Raw genomic sequence first — 26,507 nt, forward strand, 5'->3', positions numbered from 1 at the left:
ATCAACGTTATATTTTTACGATTTTGATTGAACTTGATTTAAAGGTGAGGTAGGAGGCAAAACCTGTGAAAATTAAACATTTCAGCAACAAGCCACTTTAAATCGGGTAACTAAAAACATTGTTAGGCTTCAAACAGGAAAAAAGCATAAGCCTATACTATATTCAAATACTGTTTTCTTTTAAGCGGTATGTAGAAATCTGAGTCAAAAATCCAATAAATTAGGCCTGAAGTAAACCTGCTTAACGTATGATAAAAACCACGTGGCGTGACAGAGTTAAGCAGCAAGTCGGTTTAAACCTTATCAGCTTAAATGTCAGCTAATGAATTTGAAGTGATATCAAAATGAAAAACGTCAGCAACAGAAAAACTGAAAAACAAAGTCACAGGTTGGATTTTGAAGCAATTAAAATTGTTGGATGGAAATAAAAAAAGCATATAATAGAGTAACGGCAACGTATAGTTCCAACTTTCACAGCAGGTTTGATTTTTAAAATATTTATGTTCTACCAAGAAACAGAAAGCGGAAACTGATTTACTGTAAACTATCAAAAATATATTATCAGCTTTTGTCATTTTTTCTTCTATATTCCAGCATGGCGCGTTTTATTACAGATAGAATGCTCACAAATTACGTAACAACACGACACGTGCCTATTTGAACGAACGTTGCTCCAGGAAAATCAATTGAAGTTTTTCTCTGCATTTTTGACGAGACTTGCTGATTACTTGTATCAGCTCTGTGATTGGTCGGTTTTCGGGCGCGGGAGTGACGTTTGAGAAGGAAGCGCTATGATTGGTCGAAAAAAAAGAAAAAAATGAGACAACTTGTTCGATCTTGTTCAATGGTGAAGAAAGCTGTGTCGGTGGAGCGACTCACCAATTGAGAATAAACAGGTAATTTGCGAGTTGTAAATTAACTAGCCTGGTATTTGTGCAGAATAAACTCGGGTGCACACTTGTTGACTTCTGTGCATATACCAGAATAACATTTACCAGAATATGTTTGACTTATTTATCAAATACACGATATTGCTGCTGCATCGTATGTTTCAGGTCGTCGGATGGTTTCAATCGCTTCGGAGAAACATCTACCACAGCGAAGAAGAAATACTTTATGAAACTTCCTAAAATAGGCGAGTAAATAAATGATTGAAGTTTATGTACTTATCTATACTTTTGGCGTTAAATGGTAATAGTTTGTATGTCCAAGTGTTGGCAGTATAAAGTGCACTTATTCTGTCTTCGCATGTTGACACAGTTAAATATTTCATAAACTATAGTTTACATGTTGCCTTGAATTCCAAATACTCCTTCTGCTTCTGCTTTGCAGGGATTGGATTTCCGACGGAAGCGTAAAAAAGATGGGGGGAACTTTCGGCTTCAAGTTAAGTTGATTGTTTTAACGCTTATATAATGCTAGGTTACCTAAATTAATATTTGCTGCATACACTGACGACTCATAATAGTTTGCAGAAAGTTAGTAAGAGTTTTAGGCAGAAGTCAAATATGCTATACATCAAAATTTAAAACAATTTACAGTTTCAATGCTGGTACATCCATGTTTATATTTACTCAAATGGTTTTGGTTTCAGATCATGGCGTGACTAAGGTTTAAAGACTTCTAAATCTGAACTTGACAGAAATCGCACTGAAGCTTTAATGTAAGTAAACTATAAATAGAGAACACGAGCGTTGTGAAGTTAAACATAGATTAGAATTTAAACTATCATTTATACCGTTGCTTCAACGGATAGCAAGCCCGGTGTGTTGCATGGCATGATGTTTGTGCATGTTACATTGTTTTGCATGTCACGTGTGTTTGTGAGCTGCTATTCAGTTATCAGCTCCGGTAGAATCGATTTTTCCTTTTTACATAAGTTTAACAGAATGCGATTGAGATATTAGATTTCTATTATATTAGTTTTAGGTTTTTTTTATCAAACCAGAATGCTGTTGTTAGTTTTGTTGCAGACGTTCGAAGCAGCAGCCAAACATCGGAAACAACTGCGGTGACAAAGGTTGTGGAGAAACGCTGATCGGATCAACGTAATTGTAGCACAACATTCCAAATGTAAGTGTTTATCTTACCTAGTTATGTTACTTTTGAAGGTCGCTGGTCGCGTCAATTAAATCTAATAACTATATGATTCCATTTAAATAAGACGGAAATGCTCATGCCTTCCAAATAGGCGAATGAATAAAACTTGCTACAAAAGTTATGTTATATTTTGTTTATATGCAACTGGCCGCGCACTTACCATTTATATACTTGTTTTTTTAGTCACTTCGATAACATCAGGATAAACAACTGGAAAACATTGGTGGGTCTTCGCGTGGATAGGATCCTTCAACTGGATAGGAATGACGCAACCAGCGATCGATGACGTCATCGTGCAGTTTCGGTTTAACCTTCGCATAGTCATGATCCTTTCGCATGTAGATGAGCGTGATGACGAAACCTGCGATCGATGACGTCATCGTGTACTTTGTATTTGTCCACTAATAAACAATCTTTCATACACGTTATATTTGGTACACTTCAAATACACATCAGCATTGTTTATCAGTTTGCGTGTGTAATATATTCTGCTTTAACGCCTCTGTGCATCGTCCAAACTTTATTCTCTTATATGAGTTGTTGTGCCGCCATTTTTAATGACAGAACAATTCCTTGTCCTTACTAACATAGTGTTTTCCACACTCCATCACTGTTTTTTCACCCTTTTAAATCTTCCACAATCCATTTTTAGTCCTGCTTCTTGCGTTGTTGCGAAACAAATTTTCCTGATAACATATGTTATAGCTACATCTAATACATAGAATGATGTTTTTAATAAATAATTTCCCATAATTTTCACGATATTTCGTTCTACGTCGCTTTCGTATTTCCTTTGCTCACACCTTTTTATTATTGTTAGAAATTTCCACCCTTTTGGTCTTTGAAAAGTTTCAATTTTGTCCCACGAATCTTAAAATAAATAACATATCTCCGTTCCCCACTAAACTTCTAAATCGTCCATTTAACGTCTGTCCTTTAGTTTGTCGTAGTAGTATCTTTTTTGCCTAACCATGTGTGTGAAACTTGTTCTTTGTTTACTTCAATAATCTAAATAACACGTTTTATTTCGGTTCGGTGTGTTGGTTTTATAGGTAAACCACCAATCAGAGCAACATCGCAAAACATAAGAGAATTAGTTTACAAAAAAAATTGACGTTGGGTTACGAGGAATCGAAGGCTTCGCGAGGTTCGATCCCATGACTCACTGCTTTCTACCATTTGCTGCAAACCACTACACTAGCAAGCTGCTTGTTGTTTATTGAATGATTCTTTTATATAACTCTAGAGCCGCAGTACTTATAAAAAAAGCTCTGGTACTACAACATATAAGGACCACTTAAAGCTGAGATGGTCGTCACCAGCCGTGGTGTAGAGGTTAGTTCCTTGCTTCTCAATCCTCTCACCACTGTTCGAACCCCGGTGAAGTTAAACTCTGCCCCGGTAACCGATAACACACTTTGGGTTCGAACGTTGCCCCTCTGATAGAACTCTGTGGTGATCCTCCTTGATTGAGGTCTCTCCCCGTTGTAACAATCTAATCTCCCGCTTCCCAGACTCTAAGCCATAAGCCGTCAGTGAGCTAAAGTTTTTCCCCTTCTCTATGTGTGTCACTCCACTCTCAAACCTTAAGACCGTACACCTATCTAAATGAGATCACAATTAAAAGGTAATTTTGCACTTTTTCGGAAAACCGTCCAATATAATACAACAAAAAAGGTGGGGAATGTTGTAGAGTAGTATTTTTAGACACTTTTGGGGGGCTCGAGAGGTGGAGGGCCCTTCGGGCCCTGCTTGCGCCTTCGGCGCAAGCCCTTTGTACGGAAGAGGTTGAGGGTTCTTCACCTCACTTTGAGGGGGGGGGGGATCGATGGCTTCGATTCGAACCATTGGCTTCGAACCGGCGCTTTTTTCTATTTACCCACTACACCGCGCAAGCGCCCTTCGGTCTAAGGGCTAAACTGACTTATGACTTGTTCTTTTCGTCGATTCTTATGTCATCAAACAAAATATTTCTGCGTTTGAACGATCAGCGTGAGGTTGGTTAGCTTATGGGGGGCATGGAAGCCAGTCAGGGGGATTGGGGGCAGTCATGGAAATGGGTTAGGGCCATGGGGTGGCTTAGAGAGTGATGAGATCAGAGCGGGGAGAGACCTCAATCAAGGAGGATCACCACAGAGTTCTATCAGAGGGGCAACGTTCGAACCCGAAGTGTGTTATCGGTTACCGGGGCAGAGTTTATCTTTACCGGGGTTCGAACAGTGGTGAGAGGATTGAGAAGCAAGGAACTAACCTCTACACCACGGCTGGTGACGAGAAACCCAGCTTTAAGTGGTCCTTGTATGTTTTCGGTTCTAGGCTTCAGCCAAAAACTAAGCAGCGATGTAGCTTTTGGAATTCGAACCCAAATCTCCAGAATATGAGGTCAGGATCTTCACCGCTACACCACTAGAGGTGACGGCAAACCCACCCAAAAATGATACATTTGTGAGTTAGACGATTCCTTCCCGAAAAAAATAACAAATTTTGGGAGAGGGTTAGAACTACAAACCATAAGTTCTATCGACCAAGCAGCTTACCATTAGACCACGATGGACACGAAATCGCAGGGCGGGTTTCCTTAATGATATCGATTTCTTTTCTTACCTATTATTGTCTTAATTTTTAGACACACAGACCATACATGTAGACGATTTTTTAGTGGTTGGGCAAGCAGCTCGTTAGTACAGTGGTTATGCAGGCAGGTAGTTAGGTTGAGAGTAAGGCAGACAGGCAGGCAGTAAATCTCCAATTCAGTGGTTCGAACCTCTGAAAGGTCGAAAGGCTGGATAGAAGTTCACAGAAAGTCTCACAGAAGGGCTGCCTGTCCGCTTGCAGAGGAACTGACTCAAGTGACGTAGGAAGGCCAGAAAAACTTGATTTTTACGAACAACTTCAACTGTAAAGTTGTTGTTTTTTGACCAAGTGTGCAACCACAACACTGTGGGGACATATGTGACCATTGCAACGCTACTTAATGTTGTAGTTGGATCGGAGTACGACAATTCTGGTTCTAATCCCACCGAAAGTCTCAAAATCTGCTGATAGGAAGTTGTGTAAGGTCCAAATCTTTTTGCTCTTACGTTCTAATTTTACAGATTTTTGTTTGTTTGTTGACCTCCCGTTACGACTGACTTGGGATCTACACTGGACCCTATCCAACAATACGGAAATATGGGGTCTAACAAGAATAATTATGGTGTAACGGCGTCAAGCCAATGGAGGATAAAAATGACATAAAAATATCAAAAAAACGGCAACCTAAAATAGCGTATATTATAGCATAGAATGTAGAAGCATAACTTGAAAACATACTACAATGAAAGATGTTAAGTACAAACAAAGACCAAAACCAATAAAATTACAAAAAAGACACAATTATGAGTCTTTAAATATCCTAATATAGAATATAGTATAGAATAACGAAACACACCTAGAATAAACACAGTGCTATATGTGTACACAAATTAAGGGCAAAACAACGTTTTAAGTAAACAAATAAAATAACAAACAAGTACGAGTAACACGCACACAAAAATAAGCAACATTTAAATAAACGTTCAACAGTGTCTGTACTCATGCCAAAAGTTTGGTTATAATTCAGGACTATTAACAAAATAATATAAGTAAGCGTTGTCAAAATTGACGATGAACAAGAACTAAATTACATAAATATTTTAGAATGATAGAATTTACAATAAACGACAAAACGCAAAAATATAATTACGATACAAATGTAGCTTTAACTTACTCAATACACAAAGTTGTTTTTTATTTAAGCGAACACAGAAATGTGAAAACAAAACATAAGTTCGAAGTTCTTCGGAAAGTAAGTTCTTCATCGGGAAAAGAGCGTCGAGAATGTCTGTTTGAAGATCGTCCGCTGATTGTATGGTTGTTGTTCCAAGTCTGAATATGATAGGAGTGCTTCAACTTGTGACCAACATCGTCCATAGAATGAACTCCAATCTTTACCCGACATCGGAGCTCCTGAAACAGAAACATACAAGAGACAAAACAATGCAATTCCATACTTTCATATAGATCGCTTAACATATTCGCAAAATATAATATACTGAAAGCTGGACAGTGTGCACCATGTTGGCTATAAGCAACCTAATTGAAAAAAGTAAATTGTTCGACTATAATTTGCTGCATACAAACGCCTTAAGTTCATTAAGTGTTAAAATAATTTTTAAATGCGCTTACTTATTAATATGAATGATTTAACCGATGCTGACAACTGAATAGCCGCTCTAACACACAAGTGACATGCAAAACAATAAATGTAACATGCACAAGCATCATGCAAAACAACAACAGGCTTGCTATTCGTTGCAGCAACGGCTAAAAATTCACAACTATTATTAATCCCCTCTAATTCATTGGTTGATTTGTAAACATTTTATTATAGAAACTCCCGAACCGGTACTTATGCAGCAAAACGTCTATCTAAAAGAATATAATTCATGTAGATTTGCCTTAACACGTACCTGTATATAGTTCCAATTCTTCCAATGGTCAGTTCAAGCGCAAATCCGACTCCATTACCCAATGCCTTCACGACATACAGGAGATCTGCAGCAAAACACAAATATTAATATCTGACGAATTATAGTGCATACAAAATAAAGTTATAAAATGAACCACTTCTAATTCTACTCCTGCCTCACAGCTCTTTAGCTTACTCTATGTTACGTTGTATCTGTAGATTTAACATTATTCTGGTTACTTAACTTATTAAGTATTTCCGATGTATGTAGTTCCCATTCATCTAGTGATCAGTCCAATGCCGATATTATTCCCCAGTGTCTTAACCGCAAACGGGAGATCTGCAATAACCAATGTAAATATTAAAGTTCGATTCCTGTTGGTTTTAGAAATGAAAATAAAATAATATTAGTGCATATTTGGCGCTCCGTTTGTTAACGCTTCTAATCTCTACTCCTGCCTCACAACTAGTAAGCTAAACTCAAAACAAACGACTGTTACAAACCAGGGAACGCCAAATAAGCAACATAACATTTAACTTTCTGGTTACTTAACTTAATTAGGCCTTTCCGATCTTTCCATCTTCTTCGATCACTCCGCCTCCAGTAATTGTCTGCAAAACAAAATATAAGCAGTACCAGGAATTTGACATAACGTAATATTAATTACGAAAAGCTTAACTATATACCAACATGTGAAGACAGGATAAGTGCACTTTTATACTATTTCCCCATGTTGGCCTCAACATCTAATATTAAGTGATACAATTTAATAGATAACATATAAAAATACATTTACTCGCCTGTTTTCGGAAGTGTGTGTTGTGTGCCAACGAAGCCCTCTTCCGTAAGAACGATGTTTCAGCGTCCAGCCAATCAATTCCCGAAGCCATCCGACGACCTGAAACAAAGTGATCCAGCAGCAGTATATAGTGTATTTGAAAGTGAATTAAACATAAACGCATAACTTATTATTACAGGTATCAGTGCGAAGTAAACAAGTGTGCACCCGAGTTTACTTCTACAAAGACACCAAACAAGTTGATTTACAACTCGCAAATTACCTGTTTATTCTCAATTGGAAAGTCATTCCATCGACACAGATACCTTCACCAAGTTGTTCACAAGGAGTGACAGATCGAAGGCGCAAGGACAAAGTCGCCTCACTTTTTTTCTTTTTCTTTCAGCCAATTAGAACGCTTGCTTCTCAAACGTCATATGGGCGCTCTTCAACCGTCCAATGACAGGCTTTATTGCATCAATCAGTGAATTCCACTTCGGGCTGGTTGATTGATTGCGGGAGGCAAAAATCTTGGAATGATTGGCGGCTGAACTGTTGTGACGTGGCTTTACTTGATTGGTTCGTGTGACACAATTGCTTGCTGGTAGAATCCGAAGTTCGTTAGGATTTGTAACCAAACAGCACAAATAGGTTTAGCCATCCGTTTAATTGTCCCGTCATCGTAAAAATGTAATGCAATTTCATTAAAGGAAAAGTTTTATTTTACTTGGTGTGTTGTTGCGTAGACGAAATAAGTATTAAAAACGTTGTTATGCTTCGTTTTCCTTTACCAACAACATTAAATTTTGTGCCATTGGGGTCACTAAACATACAACCAGCTTCAAACATTCTGGCAATTAACATATTTAGAAGGAGTCTGTACATGTATATAGCTGCCTACTTCATATAAATCCAAAGCAAATGTTTAGCCCTGTGGCTCCCAAAGTTTTTCGGCAAATTTCTCCCTTAGCAGTTTAAACATTTTCATTTCTCCCTAATATACTACGTAGTAGATGCTAAACAGTACAAAGTTCGTTTAAAATTGGATCTTTTATCAACTTTACAGGTTATATTTCCAGAGCTGAAGCGTCTATTTACAAAGCACATGTAAAAATTAAAGTCAATTTTCCCCTCAAGTTTCAAAATCCATCTCTTGGGAGGAATTCCTTCTTAAAAACACGATGACAAGAGACGTCTGTGCTTAAATATAAGCTGCTAATTTCTTTTCACTTGCCCTCTTGACATAGAACTCAAAGATACAGAAGCAAAATGTTTAATATTAAAAATGCAAGTAAGAAAATGAAACTATTTACCACAATTTACAGACAGTAACATGAAAAACAAACTTAAATGAGATGAAAACCAAAACATAATCACACATATGCATGATTTGTCACAATTTGGTGTAAGAGTTATACCCACTTGTTCAACGTACTGTACTGGCACTTTCCTAAATTTTATTGTCTTTTTGGCATGCTTTTAGTGCTACATTTTTATTAGTGACTTTTTTGTTGATGGACATGGTCTAAAAGAAATTCTATGTGTTGTTTATCTCTCATCTTTCAGAAGGGTTTTGTCACACAATATATCAGAATTCATTTGTAAACCAAAAAACTTGCTATATTAAAATATTTAAAAGTAGACGGTTTTCAATGGAAACAGGTTCCGAAGCCCTTTGACGATTTATTATTTTTTGCCAAGTAATGCTAATATTATTAGAAGCCAACAAAAGACTTTTTACAAACCATTTCCTCATGTGTAAGCAGGTTTCTGTCGCACGCAGCCACCACTATTATTTATCCTGTCACTACCTCTACATGTATACAGGAAAAAACATACAACACAAAGGGAACAAAGGAAGCAACAGTACGATATCACTGCATAAAAATATATATCGACGCACAGTGTAAGCCAATAACCCTGTGCAAACTAAGCAACAATATTAAGGCAAGCAAACTATTTATGAGGAGATTTCTTCTAGTTCTTCGCCGCTGCTGCTTTTTCCGCTTCAGCTTTTGCTCTCACTAAAATAAATACAATTTTTGCTTATTTAGATGTAAATAATGGTAGAACTAGCGCTAGCCTACTATGAAGCTGACATGTGCAGCATACACGGCAGGCAATGGTGCTTGTGATTCGACTTTTGACAAGTTCACCACTGAGCCTGTACAGCTAAGTTGGTAAAGTGCCAGCATCTGTTTATTGAGGGAAGTCTTCGTGAGTTGTCGCCACATGCATCTCTCTTTGACCCCATCAAGTGGGCTTTCCATGACTCCCCGCCGGGTACGATATTGTGATGACACAATGGACAGTGTTCCTGCTGACCTTCATTCGTTGCTATGGAGATGATCAAATTATTTTAGGCTTTATTCTGAGAGAAAAAGTAAGCAAACAAATTTCTGCTTGGCTAAGTTAGCAACACCCAAGTATGCTACATTATATAGATAAAGTCATCTGATAACATTTTCATTTTTAAGCCAGTTAGATGGGATACTGTTGGCATTTTTCATCTGCCCTTCATTAGGTCTTATTTTGGGTACTAAACGAGTTGCTAGGCACTCTCCACACTGCAGAGGTGTGTGGTGAGCTGGTTTAGTCGTTTAGTCCAACGACCCGACTATGAAACAGGTAGTACAGTACTGGATTACGTATTTCCAGTAGCACGCAGAGCATGTCCTGACAGAGTAAAGTATTTACTTTCCATAAATAGGATAGTTAATCAATTTTGTGGCATTTTTTTAAATTTCTGGTGAAACCCCATTGATGGCATAAGTTGGTGCTGAAATCGCCACATTACAGGATGCAGAAGTTAACAATGAGCCTGTATAATATGTATTGGCTGCTTTATGTTTCTAAAACTGTGTTTGTAATTTAAAACAGTTTCTATTTTTGCTCTATACTAGAATATCAAAAGCATGTGCTTTCAGGAGTGGTATGAACTTTTAGTTGATCTGTTTACAAGTCTGTACAATATTTGCTATTCAATGATGCATTTAAGGACCCCCAACCATCCCCCTGGAAGGACTCCTGTTCGACTTGTACATGTGAATATCAGGAGCTTGTGAGTATGTCAGCTACATTAATTTACCTGTTTACAGTGTTCACATCTCCTTAACATCCGACACTGTTTCCAGTAATGTAAATCTAAACCCTCATCTGTAAATCCCTCATCTCTTTCGCCACAGAAAATACACATGCTGCAAAACAAACAAGGTAGTTGTAGTAAAAGTAGGTAAAGATGACATTTGTTTCTTGTTGGTATATTTTTCTCAGACAGAGTAACAAAACAATTAATTTTCCAGAAAAAAACATCAAACTAATGTTGATTTTTTATAACTTTGCATTAGAAGTAAGCAGCATTACACAAGCATGCTAAAAGCAGGTTTTGTGCCAAGTTTCAATACAATTTCTGCATAAGCAAGTAAACAAATCAATAATCATACAAACACTTTTAAATATTGATCAATCCGTACTGTGACCAACATTGACAATTGAACATCTATTTTGTTTGTAACAGCTTACTCAGATGCATGACTGCAGGTTAATTTCAACTAGAGAACAGAAAATACACCTGCTACAATAAACAAACAGGTTAATTGTACTACAGTTGTAATTTCCGTTTGTTTTTCTCTGGGCAAGGTAATAAAAAATGATTTTCAAAAAACAACATCAACTGATTTCAATTTTACTATTATTTGTATGAAGAAGTAAATAGATTGATACAGCCTGATATAAGCTTCAGCTTTTAAAATGGGATTTAAGCACATAAACCAATCATTATTATGCAAAAACCATATCTGATTTTTAAATAACATTCTAGATATGCATAGTACCAAAGCTACCAATTGATAAGCAATCATCTATTTTGTTTTAAACAATCTTACTTAAATGCACAATTGCACTGGGAAGAGTTCCTAACAAGTTTTTTTTTTACGAAAGCACATGCATATTATAGCATAAACGCTTAAATATATACATATAATATTGCATAAAACAAATAAATTTGGAAACTTACTTGTCCAGAAACGAATCATCATCGGCACTGGTCCTAAATAATAATATATTGCTTTAAATATGTCCTATTTAACGTTCTTTTTCAAAGAAAAGAAGGAGTAAATAGTGGCATAATGGGGTAAAACAAAAAATAGACACCTATGAATAGCAAATTCTACAAGCTGTCCAATTTTCATTCAATTCGAACATTGATAAAGGGTCACCCATTTTAGGGATTATTTGGTTGAATTGTGGTGTTACAAGGCAAAACATAACATTTGAAGACTTAGTATGTTCAATAAACTTTGCAAATTTCATATAATTAGAACGTTTTTTAAAAGTTCATTTATTTTAGGGGGCTAGTTGAGTAAATGTTGAGGCTACAAGGTAAAACACATCAATCGAAACCTGGTAATAGCATAGTCCACATGCTACCCAAAATTTAGCCTATTCCGACACTGTTTAATAAACTCACCCATTTTAGGGGGCTAGTGGGGTAACTAATAGGGTTATTTGGACAAACAAAGTGGGATGCACATCTACATAACTATATCTACCATCTGTGTACATTTCAGACAAATCCATCAAACATTTGATGGAAAAACGAGTCGGACAAACTTTGGGGAGAAGAAAACAAAAGAAAAAACAAACAAAAACAATTTGAGTAAAATCAATATGTGTCCCCTTCAGGGAAGGGGACCCATAACTATTTCCTCAACGACAACAAAACTGTAACTGGATCTCTGAACCAATTCCATACAAACCTCACTTCACTAAACTGGAATCGAATTCCTATTGTCTGCATTCTCTCCTGCCAACCAATTTGTTGGAAGTACATCGTTCGTGACAACAAACTTGATTCAGCAACATTCAAACATGCATTTTATACCTTTGCAGAAAAGTAGCTAAAAATATTATCGCATAATAGTGGTGAGTTATACAAAGATGCACAAAACACAATTTACAATCCTAGAAACAACATGCAAAAACTTTGTCTTTAACCAGAATCAAATATAGCAGATAACATATGGCTTTTTGTTTTGCAGTAGATCATACCATTATCAGCAATATTACAAAGTCTACATGCATTTATCCTTTATGTAGTAGGTGTAAAAGTAAAGATAGGAAATGCATTACATCACCACATTGTGATTATTGCATTTTAAGCAGTTTCTGTTTCACAGTTCAAGGATTGACACAACTTGATCAGATCAGATTAGGCAAGTGTTGGTAAAAAAATGTTTTCGCTTTATATATTTGCTACATATAAGCTCATTAGTAATTTGTTTTGGATCATTTTTGGCCTTCTTTGAAATGTCCAGCTATGTTTACAAACTTGTTTTAACTCACCTTGGTAAGTGAAAGTATAAAGTTCAGTTGCAAGCAGCTGTTTGATGTTGGTGAGTTTGAAACATGAAAATGAATTCGATGAAGCTTTTTTAGATTTTCCAGCTTTGTCATGTGTTGATGCGTCAAATAGATATCTCCCACCCTGCATCAAAACGACACAATTGTAAACCACTGAATTACTCCCTTGGGGCTTCAATAGTATAGTCTGAGATTTAGTCAATGTTTAACAAACACAATCACTTATTCGAGGCTGTAAAGGTAACCATTTGGCCGATTTAACTAAAACTTCAAATACTAAACGAGAAACACACTACAAACAATTGTTTAAATATTCAACACATTAAGGCTTGTATTTCTGACCTTAAGGACCGATAACCTAAAATCACATATTTAAAGGGTAAAAATTGAGTGAATCTAACTAAAATGTACCAAGTACATTACAATACTTTACCACGCACCAACCAACAAAGTAAAAAACTCCAAGATCATGTATTTGAGTAAGTAGAGCTGTTTCAAAAATTCACATTTTGGGGGCCTGTGGGTAAACTGCTGAGTAATTTAAGGTCAACTTTAGAAGGATTAAACTTGGATAACTAACTAACTTCTGTGTAAATTTGAATAATTTGGAGCACCCTTTCTTGACCAAACATGTGGAACAAACCAGTGTTAGACATAAAAAAGAAAGGATGCCCATAACTAGGTTGATGGTACAATTAACACATCAGATTATATTTGTGGGTGAAACTTCAACTTACTGGTGGTGACAAAGATTCATTCAAGAGGCCCGTTGTTTTTCACTGACATTTCTTCTAAAGTTGCAGCTAAACTTTCATCACTGGTTGGCGCTGGTTAGTAAACAATCTACAAAAATATTAGAGGTTGACAAACTGCTGTTGCTACCCTGTACCCCAGTGGTTCCCAACCAGGCCTCCTTTGAAAATAAATTTTACATCCCACATTAATCTCAAAAAACAGGTCTAGAATATTGTCTGTCAACAATATCTTGTTTGTGTGACATTGTTAAACAATATTGATTAAATCAGGAAAATTATTATTTATCTCTTAAGGAATGTCAAAACTTATGGTTTCCTTTTATCTAACCCACTGGACAAGTCAAATATTTCCCTGGTTGTTAACCTCTGCTGCAGACAATCGCATGAAAAGTTTAAAGTGAGATATCTCAGTGCAATGAATGAAATTATTTTACCTCAATATTGTCCACAAATGTTGGGATTCTTCTCCAAGCAAGCATCACAGAATCGTTAGATGAAGACTTAGAAACAGCTGACTGCAAAATATTTTACATGTAAAACTAGAAGGGTGGCTTAGCACATATTGCCATTGTATATACATTATAACCTACTTTAAAACATTACTATATTTCCTACACTTATTTTATAATGGGTCCCATATTATCTACTGTCTTTATAACATTGGTTGTTTCTGCAGGCAGAAACTCATGGGTCCCCACACATGCAAAGTTGTAAATAATGCATTTCAAGAGATAACTATGAGAAAGTTTGTTATTGTAAGGTAAAACACAGTGACTGGTACTGAACATAAATAAATATGCTGTATGGACTACAAACTATTCAAATTTCATTCCATTCATCCAAATAGCATATTATTTTATGCTCGGTACCGGTCACTGTGTTTTATCTGACAACAACAAACTTTCTCATAGTTATGAATATTCATGCCATTCATACAAGGTTTTTCTCTGTCTGAGAAAAAAAGGCTAAACACAACAATCAGCTCCTTTTAATTGCGAATTGCACCTGATTGTAGGGGGTAGTGGGGTAAATGATAGTGCTACAGGGTAAAACAACAATCGACACCTATAAGTGGCACACTCCAGAAGCTGTCTAAATTTTATTCAATTCAGACATTGTTTAAAAAATTGACCCATTTTGGGGGCTAGTGGAGTAAATGATGGGGTCAAAGCGTTGAACAAAACAATAGACAACTATAAATCACACATTCTATAAACTGTTGAAATTTTTATAAAATTCGGACATTGTTTAAAACATTCACCCATTTTAGGGGGCTAGAGAGGTAATATTGGGGCTACGGGGTTAAACACAACAATTGACACCTATAAATGACAAATTCTACAAGCTGTCAAAATTTCATCTAATTCCGACACCGTTTAAAAAAACTCACCCATTTTAGGGGGTTAGTGGGGCAACTAATGGGGTTCTACACCCATAAGTAAAAAATATGAAATTACAATGACCCAATCAACAGTCGTGTAAATTTTTATCCAAATCGGCCAATGTTTAAATTTCTGGCCACTAGAGGAGCAACATTTGTTAACACGTCTGACATCATAAGACTGTTATCACCCCTCTGACTGGCATGTGCAAAAACGCCTTCCAAGTAATGCACAAACACAAGCAGCATATTCTCTGGTACCTTTACTATACTGTTACTCCACAGATTTTTTTGTTTGTGGTGCGCAGCAACCTGCAAAAACGTTTTACATTTTGGGGGCTAGCGGGGTAAATACTGGGGTTATTAACTCAAACGAAGCAGATGGCACATCTACATAACTATATCTACCATCTGTGAAAGTTTCATCCAAATCCACCAAAGATTTCATGCCAAAAGTGCATGGAAACGCTTCGGCAGAAAAAAGAAAAAAACAGAGTGAAATCAAGATGGGTCCCTTCAGGGAAGGGGACCCATAATTAATCACAAACTAAAAAGTTGGTTTTCCTATATATTTACATTTTATATGTTCTTTTTTCTTTTTAACGATTTACTATACACAACATTTGATCTCCTAACATAACTGTTTTTGCAAAATCGATAAGGTCTCCACACACATGTTTATGAGAATTGCTTACGATATAAAAATGGTGCAAGTATTTTTAGATTCTGAAGGACAAATTAGTAGAAAGCATCAAGCCACATTATTAACCTGCAAGTTTTTTTCATCCACAATTCTCCAAGATTCACTTGGTGGAATGGGTAGGGCTGTATTTCGTGGGATCCAATCTTGGATCCTGAAAAACAAGTCACACATACTGGGTGTGAATATACTGAAGGGCCATTACGAACAGAAGCATATGTCTACGCTCGTTAAAAAACCAAACATCGCACAATGTTTTTCGGTCATTTTTGCAGAACAACCTGTGCTACAAAATTTAGATATGGCCGAAGCAAAGTGGTTGGGATTGATTAACGCCAAAATAAACATCCAGTGCATGATACTACCGCGTGTTCGCTAAATTCGTTTTCCACGCATTCCCCTCAACCCAATTACTGTCTTATCTTTTTCTGTACCTCCGCTTTTTTTCTGTTTTGCAACACACCTGCAGCATACTTGACAGCCCGATAGTAAACAGTGCGGCGTTCACTCTGGAAAGTTTCTTCACCAGTTGCATGTTATTCTGGTAGCTTGTTTTAGTATTTTATTGTTTTTACTGTTTTACTATGCTTTTATAACAGTATTGTATTCGCTTACAGAACCGACGATGCCAAAACTTTTTGGTGAAATATATATTCTGTGAAATACTGTGTACAAGTACGGTTGATTCTGTTTGGCCTAGGATTTATACACTGGGTTTTGAATTATATTGATGTAAGAACAGTAATCACCGGAAAACTGCTACTGTAGGTGGATTTCAGTTCAAACTAGATTTTATTTTTTTATACTGAAGGGCATAGCAGATAAAATATGTTGTTTTGCAGTAGCTCATACCATCATCAGTTATATTACAAAGTCTACATGCAGGTATTTATCCCTCATGTAGTGAGTGTAAATGTAAAGTTAGAAATTACATTACATTACAGTACCACACAATATTAAACATTTCAAATACATAATGGATATTATCACAAAAGAAGATTACAATAAATATAATTAAATTCTGTCGTAGTTATGTTTTGATTAAACACAGTTGAAAGAATAACACAACTTGATCAGATCCGTATTATCTTACTATGTATGGAGTTGAGATTTATATTTTCTACATCTTGTGGTAAAGCATCTTTCTTCACTGATGAAATTGATGTGCTGTGAATATCCTTATATTCCTTGTGTTGGGGTTTGAACTTCGGTTGTGGGCTGGAGAAAATGCTGCAAACAAATAATATATTTGAAATGTGGCTGAAAATCAGCTGCTTAACTTCTCACTTGGTTTTATATGTTACATACAGTTCAAAACTGAAAAAAAATACACACAAACTTTAGTTTGATAAAAACAAAACTTGTGTGTAGAGAATACATTGTGTTGCAGATGTTTCTAAAATTGATGTCGTCAAAATTAAAGCAAGTTTTGGCGTAACAGAATAAAAAAACAGATAAGGTAAGTGTTGGCAACAAAAAATGTTTTCGCTTAATGTATTTGCTACATATTATATAAGGTCATTAGCAATTTAGTTTTGGGTCTATGTTTACAAACTTGTTTTAACTCACCTTGGTAAGTGAAAGTATAAAGTTGAGTTGCAAGCAGCTTTGATGTTTGTGAGTTTGAAACATGAAAATGTGCCATGAGTTCGATGAAGCTTTTGTGGATTTCCCAGCTTTTCTAAACATAAAGATTTTATTTGAAACATGATTAATTTTGTGCACAGAAAATTGCATACAATAAAAAAAGAATGCTGCTTTAAATGTTAAAACTAAATACCAAAACACTCCTTAATACAATGTGTCTTGTGTTTTTTCATTTCAAGCCCTAAATAAGCTTAAATCCCTCTACCAGCAAATAAGTGTGTAAACTAGAAGGGTGGCTTAGCACATATTGCCCTTGCACATACACTATGATCTATTTTAAAACATAAATATATTTCCTATGCTTATTTTGTATTGGGTCCCATATTAGCCATCGTCTTTCAGAACCTTGGTTGTTTCTGCAGGCAAAAACTCATGGGTCCCCACACATGCAAAGTTGAAAATAATGCAATTCAATAGATAACAATGAGTAAGTTTGGTATTGTGAAGACAAACACAGTGATTGGTGCTGTGCATATCTAAATATGCTATATGGAGTAAAATCTATTTAAATTAAAAAACTCATTTTAGGGGGCTAGTAGGATAACTAATTTGAGGTACACACACAAACTTAAAAGTAGGAAACCACAATGACTCAATCAATAGTACTGCAAAATTTCATTCCAATCTGCCAACGTTTAAAATTTCAACCACTAGAGGTGTTTTGAGCAACAACCATTAATGTTTCTGACGTCAAAGGGCTGTTAACAACCCCCGAACTGCAATGGCGCAATAACGATAATTTGGCATACTACAAGCTATCCAAATTTTAGCCAATTCTGACATTGTTTACAAACTCACCCCGTTTTGGGGGCTAGCGGGGTAAATACTAGGGTTATCCGGACAAACAAAGTGGGATGCACATCTACATAACTATATCTACCATCTGTATAAGTTTCAGCCACATCCATCAAGCCTTTGATAGAAAAACGAGTCGGACAATCTTCGGGGTAAAATACCCATTTTAGGGGGCTAGCAGGGTAAATACTGGGGTTATCAACAAAAACAAAGTGGAATGCACATCTACATAACTACATCTACCATCTGTATAAGTTTCAGCCACATCCATCAAGCATTTGATGGCAAAACGAGTCAGACAAACTTAGGGGGAAAAAAACATCTTAGGGGGCTAGCGGGGTAAATACTGGGGTTATCAACAAAAACAAAGTGGGATGCACATCTACCATCTGTGTAAATTTCAGCCGAATCCATCAAACATTTGATAGAAAATGAGTTGGACAAACTTCGGGGGAAAACACCTATTTTCGGGGGCTAGCGGGGTAAATACTGGGGTTATCAACAAACACAAAGTGGGATGCACATCTACATAACTACATCTACCATCTGTGTAAATTTCAGCCAAATTCATCAAACATTTGATGGAAAAACGAGTCGGACAAACTTCGGGGAAAAAATACCCATTTTAGGGGGCTAGCGGGGTAAATACTGGGGTTATCAGCAAAAACAAAGTGGGATGCACATCTACATAACTATATCTACCATCTGTGTAAATTTCAGCCAAATCCATCAAACATTTGATAGAAAAACGAGTCGGACAAACTTCAGGGGAAAATACCTATTTTAGGGGGCTAGCGGGGTAAATACTGGGGTTATCAACAAAAACAAAGTGGGATGCACATCTACATAACTACATCTACCATCTGCGTAAATTTCAGCCAAATCCACCAAAGATTTCATGCCAAAAGTGCATGGAAACGCTTCGGCAGAAAAAAGCACATAATTAATCACAAACTAAAAAGTTGGTTTTCCTATATATTTACATTTTATACGTTCTTTTTTCTTTTTAACGATTTACTATACACAACATTTGATCTCCTAACATAACTGTTTTTGCAAAATCGATAAGGTCTCCACACACATGTTTATGAGAATTGCTTACGATATAAAAATGGTGCAAGTATTTTTAGATTCTGAAGGACAAATTAGTAGAAAGCATCAAGCCACATTATTAACCTGCAAGTTTTTTTCATCCACAATTCTCCAAGATTCACTAGGTGGAACGGGTAGGGCTGTATTTCGTGGAATCCAATCTTGGATCCTGAAAAACAAGTCACACATACTGGGTGTGAATATACTGAAGGGCCATTACGAACAGAAGCATATGTCTACGCTCGTTAAAAAACCAAACATCGCACAATGTTTTTCGGTCATTTTTGCAGAACAACCTGTGCTACAAAATTTAGATATGGCCGAAGCAAAGTGGTTGGGATTGATTAACGCCAAAATAAACATCCAGTGCATGATACTACCGCGTGTTCGCTAAATTCGTTTTCCACGCATTCCCCTCAACCCAATTACTGTCTTATCTTTTTCTGTACCTCCGCTTTTTTTCTGTTTTGCAACACACCTGCAGCATACTTGACAGCCCGATAGTAAACAGTGCGGCGTTCACTCTGGAAAGTTTCTTCACCAGTTGCATGTTATTCTGGTAGCTTGTTTTAGTATTTTATTGTTTTTACTGTTTTACTATGCTTTTATAACAGTATTGTATTCGCTTACAGAACCGACGATGCCAAAACTTTTTGGTGAAATATATATTCTGTGAAATACTGTGTACAAGTACGGTTGATTCTGTTTGGCCTAGGATTTATACACTGGGTTTTGAATTATATTGATGTAAGAACAGTAATCACCGGAAAACTGCTACTGTAGGTGGATTTCAGTTCAAACTAGATTTTATTTTTTTATACTGAAGGGCATAGCAGATAAAATATGTTGTTTTGCAGTAGCTCATACCATCATCAGTTATATTACAAAGTCTACATGCAGGTATTTATCCCTCATGTAGTGAGTGTAAATGTAAAGTTAGAAATTACATTACATTACAGTACCACACAATATTAAACATATGAAATACATAATGGATATTATCACAAAAGAAGATTACAATAAATATAATTAAATTCTGTCGCAGTTATGTTTTGATTAAACACAGTTGAAAGAATAACACAACTTGATCAGATCTGTATTATCTTACTATGTATGGGGTTGGGTAGGATTTATATTTTCTACATCTTGTGGTAAAGCATCTTTCTTCACTGATGAAATTGATGTGCTGTGAATATCCTTATATTCCTTGTGTTGGGGTTTGAACTTCGGTTGTGGGCTGGAGAAAATGCTGCAAACAAATAATATATTTGAAATATGGCTGAAAATCAGCTGCTTAACTTCTCACTTGGTTTTATGTGTTACATACAGTTCAAAACTGAAAAAAAATACACACAAACTTTAGTTTGATAAAAACAAAACTTGTGTGTAAAGAATACATTGTGTTGCAGATGTTTCTAAAATTGATGTCGTCAAAATTAAAGCAAGTTGTGGCGTAACAGAATAAAAAAACAGATAAGATAAGTGTTGGCAACAAAAAATGTTTTCGCTTAATGTATTTGCTACATATTATATAAGGTCATTAGCAATTTAGTTTTGGGTCTATGTTTACAAACTTGTTTTAACTCACCTTGGTAAGTGAAAAGATAAAGTTGAGTTGCAAGCAGCTTTGATGTTTGTGAGTTTGAAACATGAAAATGTGCCATGAGTTCGATGAAGCTTTTGTGGATTTCCCAGCTTTTCTAAACATAAATATTTTATTTGAAACATGATTAATTTTGTGCACAGAAAATTGCATACAATAAAAAAAAGAATGCTGCTTTAAATGTTAAAACTAAATACCAAAACACTCCCTAATACAATGTGTCTTGTGTTTTTTCATTTCAAGCCCTAAATAAGCTTAAATCCCTCTACCAGCAAATAAGTGTGTAAACTAGAAGGGTGGCTTAGCACATATTGCCCTTGCACATACACTATGATCTATTTTAAAACATAAATATATTTCCTATGCTTATTTTGTATTGGGTCCCATATTAGCCATCGTCTTTCATAACCTTGGTTGTTTCTGCAGGCAAAAACTCATGGGTCCCCACACATGCAAAGTTGAAAATAATGCAATTCAATAGATAACAATGAGTAAGTTTGGTATTGTGAAGACAAACACAGTGATTGGTGCTGTGCATATCTAAATATGCTATATGGAGTAAAATCTATTTAAATTAAAAAACTCATTTTAGGGGGCTAGTAGGATAACTAATTTGAGGTACACACACAAACTTAAAAGTAGGAAACCACAATGACTCAATCAATAGTACTGCAAAATTTCATTCCAATCTGCCAACGTTTAAAATTTCAACCACTAGAGGTGTTTTGAGCAACAACCATTAATGTTTCTGACGTCAAAGGGCTGTTAACAACCCCCGGACTGCAATGGCGCAATAACGATAATTTGGCATACTACAAGCTATCCAAATTTTAGCCAATTCTGACATTGTTTACAAACTCACCCCTTTTAGGGGGCTAGCGGGGTAAATACTAGGGTTATCCGGACAAACAAAGTGGGATGCACATCTACATAACTATATCTACCATCTGTATAAGTTTCAGCCACATCCATCAAGCCTTTGATAGAAAAACGAGTCGGACAAACTTCGGGGGAAAATACCCATTTTAGGGGGCTAGCGGGGTAAATACTGGGGTTATCAACAAAAACAAAGTGGAATGCACATCTACATAACTACATCTACCATCTGTATAAGTTTCAGCCACATCCATCAAGCATTTGATGGCAAAACGAGTCAGACAAACTTAGGGGGAAAAAAACATCTTAGGGGGCTAGCGGGGTAAATACTGGGGTTATCAACAAAAACAAAGTGGGATGCACATCTACCATCTGTGTAAATTTCAGCCGAATCCATCAAACATTTGATAGAAAATGAGTTGGACAAACTTCGGGGGAAAATACCTATTTTCGGGGGCTAGCGGGGTAAATACTGGGGTTATCAACAAACACAAAGTGGGATGCACATCTACATAACTACATCTACCATCTGTGTAAATTTCAGCCAAATTCATCAAACATTTGATGGAAAAACGAGTCGGACAAACTTCGGGGAAAAAATACCCATTTTAGGGGGCTAGCGGGGTAAATACTGGGGTTATCAGCAAAAACAAAGTGGGATGCACATCTACATAACTATATCTACCATCTGTGTAAATTTCAGCCAAATCCATCAAACATTTGATAGAAAAACGAGTCGGACAAACTTCGGGGGAAAATACCTATTTTAGGGGGCTAGCGGGGTAAATACTGGGGTTATCAACAAAAACAAAGTGGGATGCACATCTACATAACTACATCTACCATCTGTGTAAATTTCAGCCAAATTCATCAAACATTTGATGGAAAAACGAGTCGGACAAACTTCGGGGAAAAAATACCCATTTTACAGGGCTAGCGGGGTAAATACTGGGGTTATCAACAAAAACAAAGTGGGATGCACATCTACATAACTACATCTACTATCTGTGTAAATTTCAGCCAAATCCATCAAGGATTTGATGGAAAAACGAGTCGGACAAACTTTGGGTAGAAGAAAAAAGAAGAAAAAAAAAGAAACAAACAAAAAACATTTTGAGTAAAATCAATATGTGTCCCCTTCAGGGAACTAAATAGTGCATGATATCACATGGTAATTAGTTTTAATGGAGAACTGCGGTGACAGTTAAAGCTATTCGGATTAGGGTGAGTGTTTGTAATTGAAACAAGACACAAAAAGGACAAGAAAACTGTTTTTTACCTGCTCCTTTAGCTCAACTATGTCGACAGGAACTTTTTGAATGTGGAATATTTCAAAATTTGAAAATTGTAGCCTGAAGAAATAAAACAATTTTGTGTTGATGACTCTTAATCTGTTACTGATGTGCAAATTAATGGAAACAGTATGAAACCAAAGTTCAAACACATCGCAAAAATAAACAGTGCAACCCACAAAAAATCTAGCTGGTTGTAATTTAAATTCAACCCCTTATATCTGCTTCCTATTAGCAAAAGTTTTAAAGGAGCATGTTTTTTGGTTTTAGTTATGACCAGTCAGCTAAACCAGCTTCAACATGGAAGCTATCAAAAAGTATAAAGACAATGTAAAGTATGGTTGAGGGTTAAATTGTCAATGCTTGGATGCATGGAATTGGGGTCATTCGGTTGCAAAATTATCCATAAAGCGTTAAATTGACCAAAACATGAATCCAAATACCTTCTTTGCTCTGTTGTATCGTTCGACTTTGACACAAAGAAACTTGCCCTGTTTGTGACAGTTCAGTCGGATGTCAAACACATTGAACAAGTTCTTCACTCGAACTTATTTCTTGGATGGAATTGCAAGAATTGTAAGCGAGCTGGGATCTTGTTTTGCTCGGGTACCCAGAAAGCTAACATGTTGTCCAAGGATGATCACACAAACTCACTAAAAATCAAGAAAAAGTTTAATACTGATTTGCTATGTTTGTTCGAGGTTACCAAAAGTTTTAATACACACCTCGCTCCATCAACCACCAATAGTATAAAGTTTCCATAAAGGTATAAAATATATGAAATTTTGCATGTAAATTATTACAATGGATTTGTTTAAAATTGTTGTGTGCAGAATGAGGGTAACTAATTTGTTTTATTGTGGTTTTTTAATGACAGTTATTAGTTTTTTGCTTTAGCTACTTACAAGAGTTTCACAGACACTCAGCACACCTTTGGAATTTCTTACAAAGTAAGTACCATCGTGACTCCATCTGTCAAAGAGCAAATTTCAAACAGGTTATTTAAACAAATTTGTTTGAACAATGATAGGCAGCTTTTTCTTCAAAAAGTCTAAATATAATTAACCACACACACAGTAAATGAATTTACCACAAATAGTTTTTTTTTTGTCAAATAGTCTGTAACAAATATAGAACAGTTGGGGTATTTCTTCGTTCTTTTTTTATTAATTTTTTGATGTTATAACAATTTTTATTAGCTAATGAAAAACATGTAAAACACAACATTAAGGTATGTAAAAGATTTCATTACATACTTAAATATGGGCCACTGCCTGTCATCAGCTCGAGACATGTCGGCATGGAAACCTCTCTTCTTTGTGCCAGTAAAAACTTCCCATATTATAATGGACTGGACATCTTCACTAGTTCCTTGTTCCTGCATTGGCCTGAAAGTTACCAAGTATCTGCAAAAACAACAAGGATATTTTTTCTCTGTTTTGTTTTAGTTAGACTCACAATCCTAATATCCAACTAATTTTAATAAACAATTAAAGCACTTGCATGAAAAACAATGAATGGTATCTTTATTTTACAGGTAATTGCAGCAATGCAGACTTGTTAAAAAGTTAGAAAAGTGTACAAAATCAAGTATATCCTAAATGTAATACTGTTTAGTGATGGGACAATACCAGGTTTTAAAGCGAGTACCGATACCAAGTACGAGTACCACATGTATATACGTTCTATACCGAGTACTTAAGTGTAGTGTTGTACTTAGTTGTATATCACTGGCTAATTTATCTGTCATGGTCGGGGTACAGGTGTGCACACACATGCCAAAAATGTAATCTCCATGTGATAGCGAAAAAGATATACATAAACTGGCAGAACTTTTTTCCAATTTTGTGCTGTCCGAAGCAAATATTGGCATAAAGTTGCAAGCATTCTTATGGTGTACATCAGCCTTCGGTACTCGCACGCTGGTATCAAAAACTGAGGCAAAATATTTCGATACCGAGTAAGAGTATCGATACCACTGAAATCATTCAATACCATCGATACTGAGTACTGAGCACCGGATACTCTTCCCATCACTAATACTGTTAGTTCAAATATATGAATGCTGCTCGGGTATGTTTCAAACTTCGAAGCTATAACTGTACATCAAGAAGACTCAAGAAGTGCACTACAACATATTATATATATATGACACATGTATTATTTTTGTATGTAATCTTTGCACACATTAGGTAAGATTAAAAGCTCATTTATAACTTTGCAAGGTCTAAACATAACATGCATTCACACCAATAGTTGTGCCAGATGTCCATTAAATATGGGTTGGTAGATTGTAAAAAAGTTGTATACACCAGACATTAATCATTTTTTTTTGTTGAAAAAAACCTCATAACCAGAAAACAGTGCCAGGCACAAATCTATATATATGTGGTGCAAAATAATTTACTGCACCCTGATCTATACTAACGACCACTTCTCACCTTTCAGATGGTGAAAAGTTAATAAGTTAGACACCAGGGTGGGCAAATCTCTGAATCTGCTTGAAGTGTTCCCCTCCCCATAAAGCAACTCCTTTAGCATGAAATGTGACCAAGTATGATCCTTTAGGTGACCACCTTGTGTATGTTTCAGTCCAACTCTAAAAAGTTTAAAATACATATATGATTTTGATATACCCTTGCTCAACTTGGAATTGCCATTTTGCATAATACTTAAAGATTTGACCATCTTTTTTGTGATGTCTATTAGCAATGTATCTTTATTGCATTTCAACAATATTGAGCTTTTTTAGTTGGCATGCAATGAATTATTTTTGCTAAATATAATTTCCCTTTAAAAAATGTTGTAATTAATATTAGACAAAAACAATGCAACGTAACTAACTTTTTTCATTATTTTTATTCATTATGGGGCGTGCAAACCAGAAACAATTTGTCATACCTTCCTTTCTTTAATAGCAACTGGTTCTGCAGCAGTATTCAGGTATATAGCAGTCTTCTAACCACCTTCATAAATTACACCAAACTGGTCATTGCTGTCCTCCTCTTCCAAATAGTAATGCAAGTTGCCCTACAAACAATGCAACATTCAGCAGTTGTTAGACTTATATAAGCCACAAACATGAAAAACTTCATGGAAGGGGACCCATAATCAGAAATCCAGTTGCTTTCATTTACCCATGTTCTCACATTTTACATACAGTATACCGTAGGTGCTATATCAAGCTGTATTTAATACCAGCCTTCAACTTTTACTACACTTTTCTGCAAAAATAACTAATACTAAGCTGCAGACAGTGCACACTGTTTCGACCTATAAGGTCTCATCAGTGCAGCTGGTGACGAGAGATCGGCCACATTGGCTAGTGTAGCCATTCAACGGCACTCCAGTTTGTTGGGAGCACAGGGTACAACCCCATGCATCACCTACACTGATGAGACCTTATAGGTCGAAACAGTGTGCACTGTCTGCAGCTTATCATTTATTGGCTCTATATGCTTTTAAACTAATACTAGATTTGGTAATATATTTCTTCTAATCAATCAAAAGAATTTATGCAAAACACATTTAAATTCCCCCAGTTGGAAACATGCCTTGATAAGTTATTTACCGTTTCAAACACAACCACAGCATGGTAAGGGTCCGACAAACTTTTAACACTGAAAATTACAGAAGC

The 26,507-nt window shown here is 36.0% G+C and overlaps 1 protein-coding gene and 2 long non-coding RNA genes across 11 annotated transcripts; 1 reads left to right on the forward strand and 2 right to left on the reverse strand.

The window, feature by feature from the left end:
• Nucleotides 1-295: 295 nt before the first annotated feature.
• Nucleotides 296-3,130, forward strand: LOC145228733 (uncharacterized). Of its 2 annotated transcripts, XR_013860238.1 has the most exons (7): nucleotides 296-480; nucleotides 615-896; nucleotides 1,056-1,135; nucleotides 1,333-1,386; nucleotides 1,595-1,663; nucleotides 1,963-2,073; nucleotides 2,284-3,130. It is a non-coding gene; the product is annotated as an uncharacterized LOC145228733 (long non-coding RNA). The 2 variants fall into 2 exon arrangements; XR_013860237.1 differs by having other exon boundaries at nucleotides 303-896.
• A 2,224-nt stretch (nucleotides 3,131-5,354) lies between these two features.
• On the reverse strand, nucleotides 5,355-8,174 carry LOC145228742 (uncharacterized). Of its 3 annotated transcripts, none has more exons than XR_013860250.1 (4): nucleotides 7,652-8,174; nucleotides 7,391-7,488; nucleotides 6,835-7,201; nucleotides 5,355-6,675 (listed from the first exon to the last, which is right to left on the reverse strand). It is a non-coding gene; the product is annotated as an uncharacterized LOC145228742 (long non-coding RNA). The 3 variants fall into 3 exon arrangements; XR_013860249.1 differs by lacking the exon at nucleotides 7,652-8,174 and having other exon boundaries at nucleotides 5,355-6,087; nucleotides 6,591-6,675; nucleotides 7,391-7,645; XR_013860248.1 differs by lacking the exon at nucleotides 7,652-8,174 and having other exon boundaries at nucleotides 7,391-7,645.
• Nucleotides 8,175-8,625: 451 nt separating this feature from the next.
• Nucleotides 8,626-24,955, reverse strand: LOC145228638 (centrosomal protein of 104 kDa-like). Of its 6 annotated transcripts, XM_080093815.1 has the most exons (15): nucleotides 24,866-24,955; nucleotides 24,127-24,276; nucleotides 23,776-23,842; nucleotides 23,314-23,523; nucleotides 22,858-22,930; nucleotides 20,688-20,799; nucleotides 20,208-20,348; nucleotides 19,184-19,268; nucleotides 17,135-17,246; nucleotides 16,659-16,795; nucleotides 15,635-15,719; nucleotides 13,919-13,999; nucleotides 12,712-12,853; nucleotides 11,384-11,416; nucleotides 10,462-10,565 (listed from the first exon to the last, which is right to left on the reverse strand). In XM_080093815.1, exons 12-15 carry the CDS (start codon nucleotides 13,961-13,963, stop codon nucleotides 10,513-10,515), a joined length of 273 nt encoding a protein of 90 aa, XP_079949941.1. In that variant the 5' UTR covers nucleotides 13,964-13,999; nucleotides 15,635-15,719; nucleotides 16,659-16,795; nucleotides 17,135-17,246; nucleotides 19,184-19,268; nucleotides 20,208-20,348; nucleotides 20,688-20,799; nucleotides 22,858-22,930; nucleotides 23,314-23,523; nucleotides 23,776-23,842; nucleotides 24,127-24,276; nucleotides 24,866-24,955; the 3' UTR covers nucleotides 10,462-10,512. The 6 variants fall into 6 exon arrangements, with proteins under 6 accessions (XP_079949943.1, XP_079949942.1, XP_079949941.1 ...); XM_080093817.1 differs by lacking the exons at nucleotides 12,712-12,853; nucleotides 15,635-15,719; nucleotides 16,659-16,795; ... (7 more) ...; nucleotides 24,127-24,276; nucleotides 24,866-24,955 and adding exons at nucleotides 8,626-9,392; nucleotides 12,126-12,250; nucleotides 13,467-13,572 and having other exon boundaries at nucleotides 10,457-10,565; nucleotides 13,919-13,984; XM_080093816.1 differs by lacking the exons at nucleotides 12,712-12,853; nucleotides 15,635-15,719; nucleotides 16,659-16,795; ... (7 more) ...; nucleotides 24,127-24,276; nucleotides 24,866-24,955 and adding exons at nucleotides 9,640-9,739; nucleotides 12,126-12,250; nucleotides 13,467-13,572 and having other exon boundaries at nucleotides 10,457-10,565; nucleotides 13,919-13,984.
• Nucleotides 24,956-26,507: the final 1,552 nt, after the last annotated feature.

The sequence above is a fragment of the Phallusia mammillata genome, chromosome 5, assembly GCF_965637545.1.
Source record: "Phallusia mammillata chromosome 5, kaPhaMamm4.hap1.1, whole genome shotgun sequence".
NCBI lineage: Eukaryota > Metazoa > Chordata > Ascidiacea > Phlebobranchia > Ascidiidae > Phallusia > Phallusia mammillata.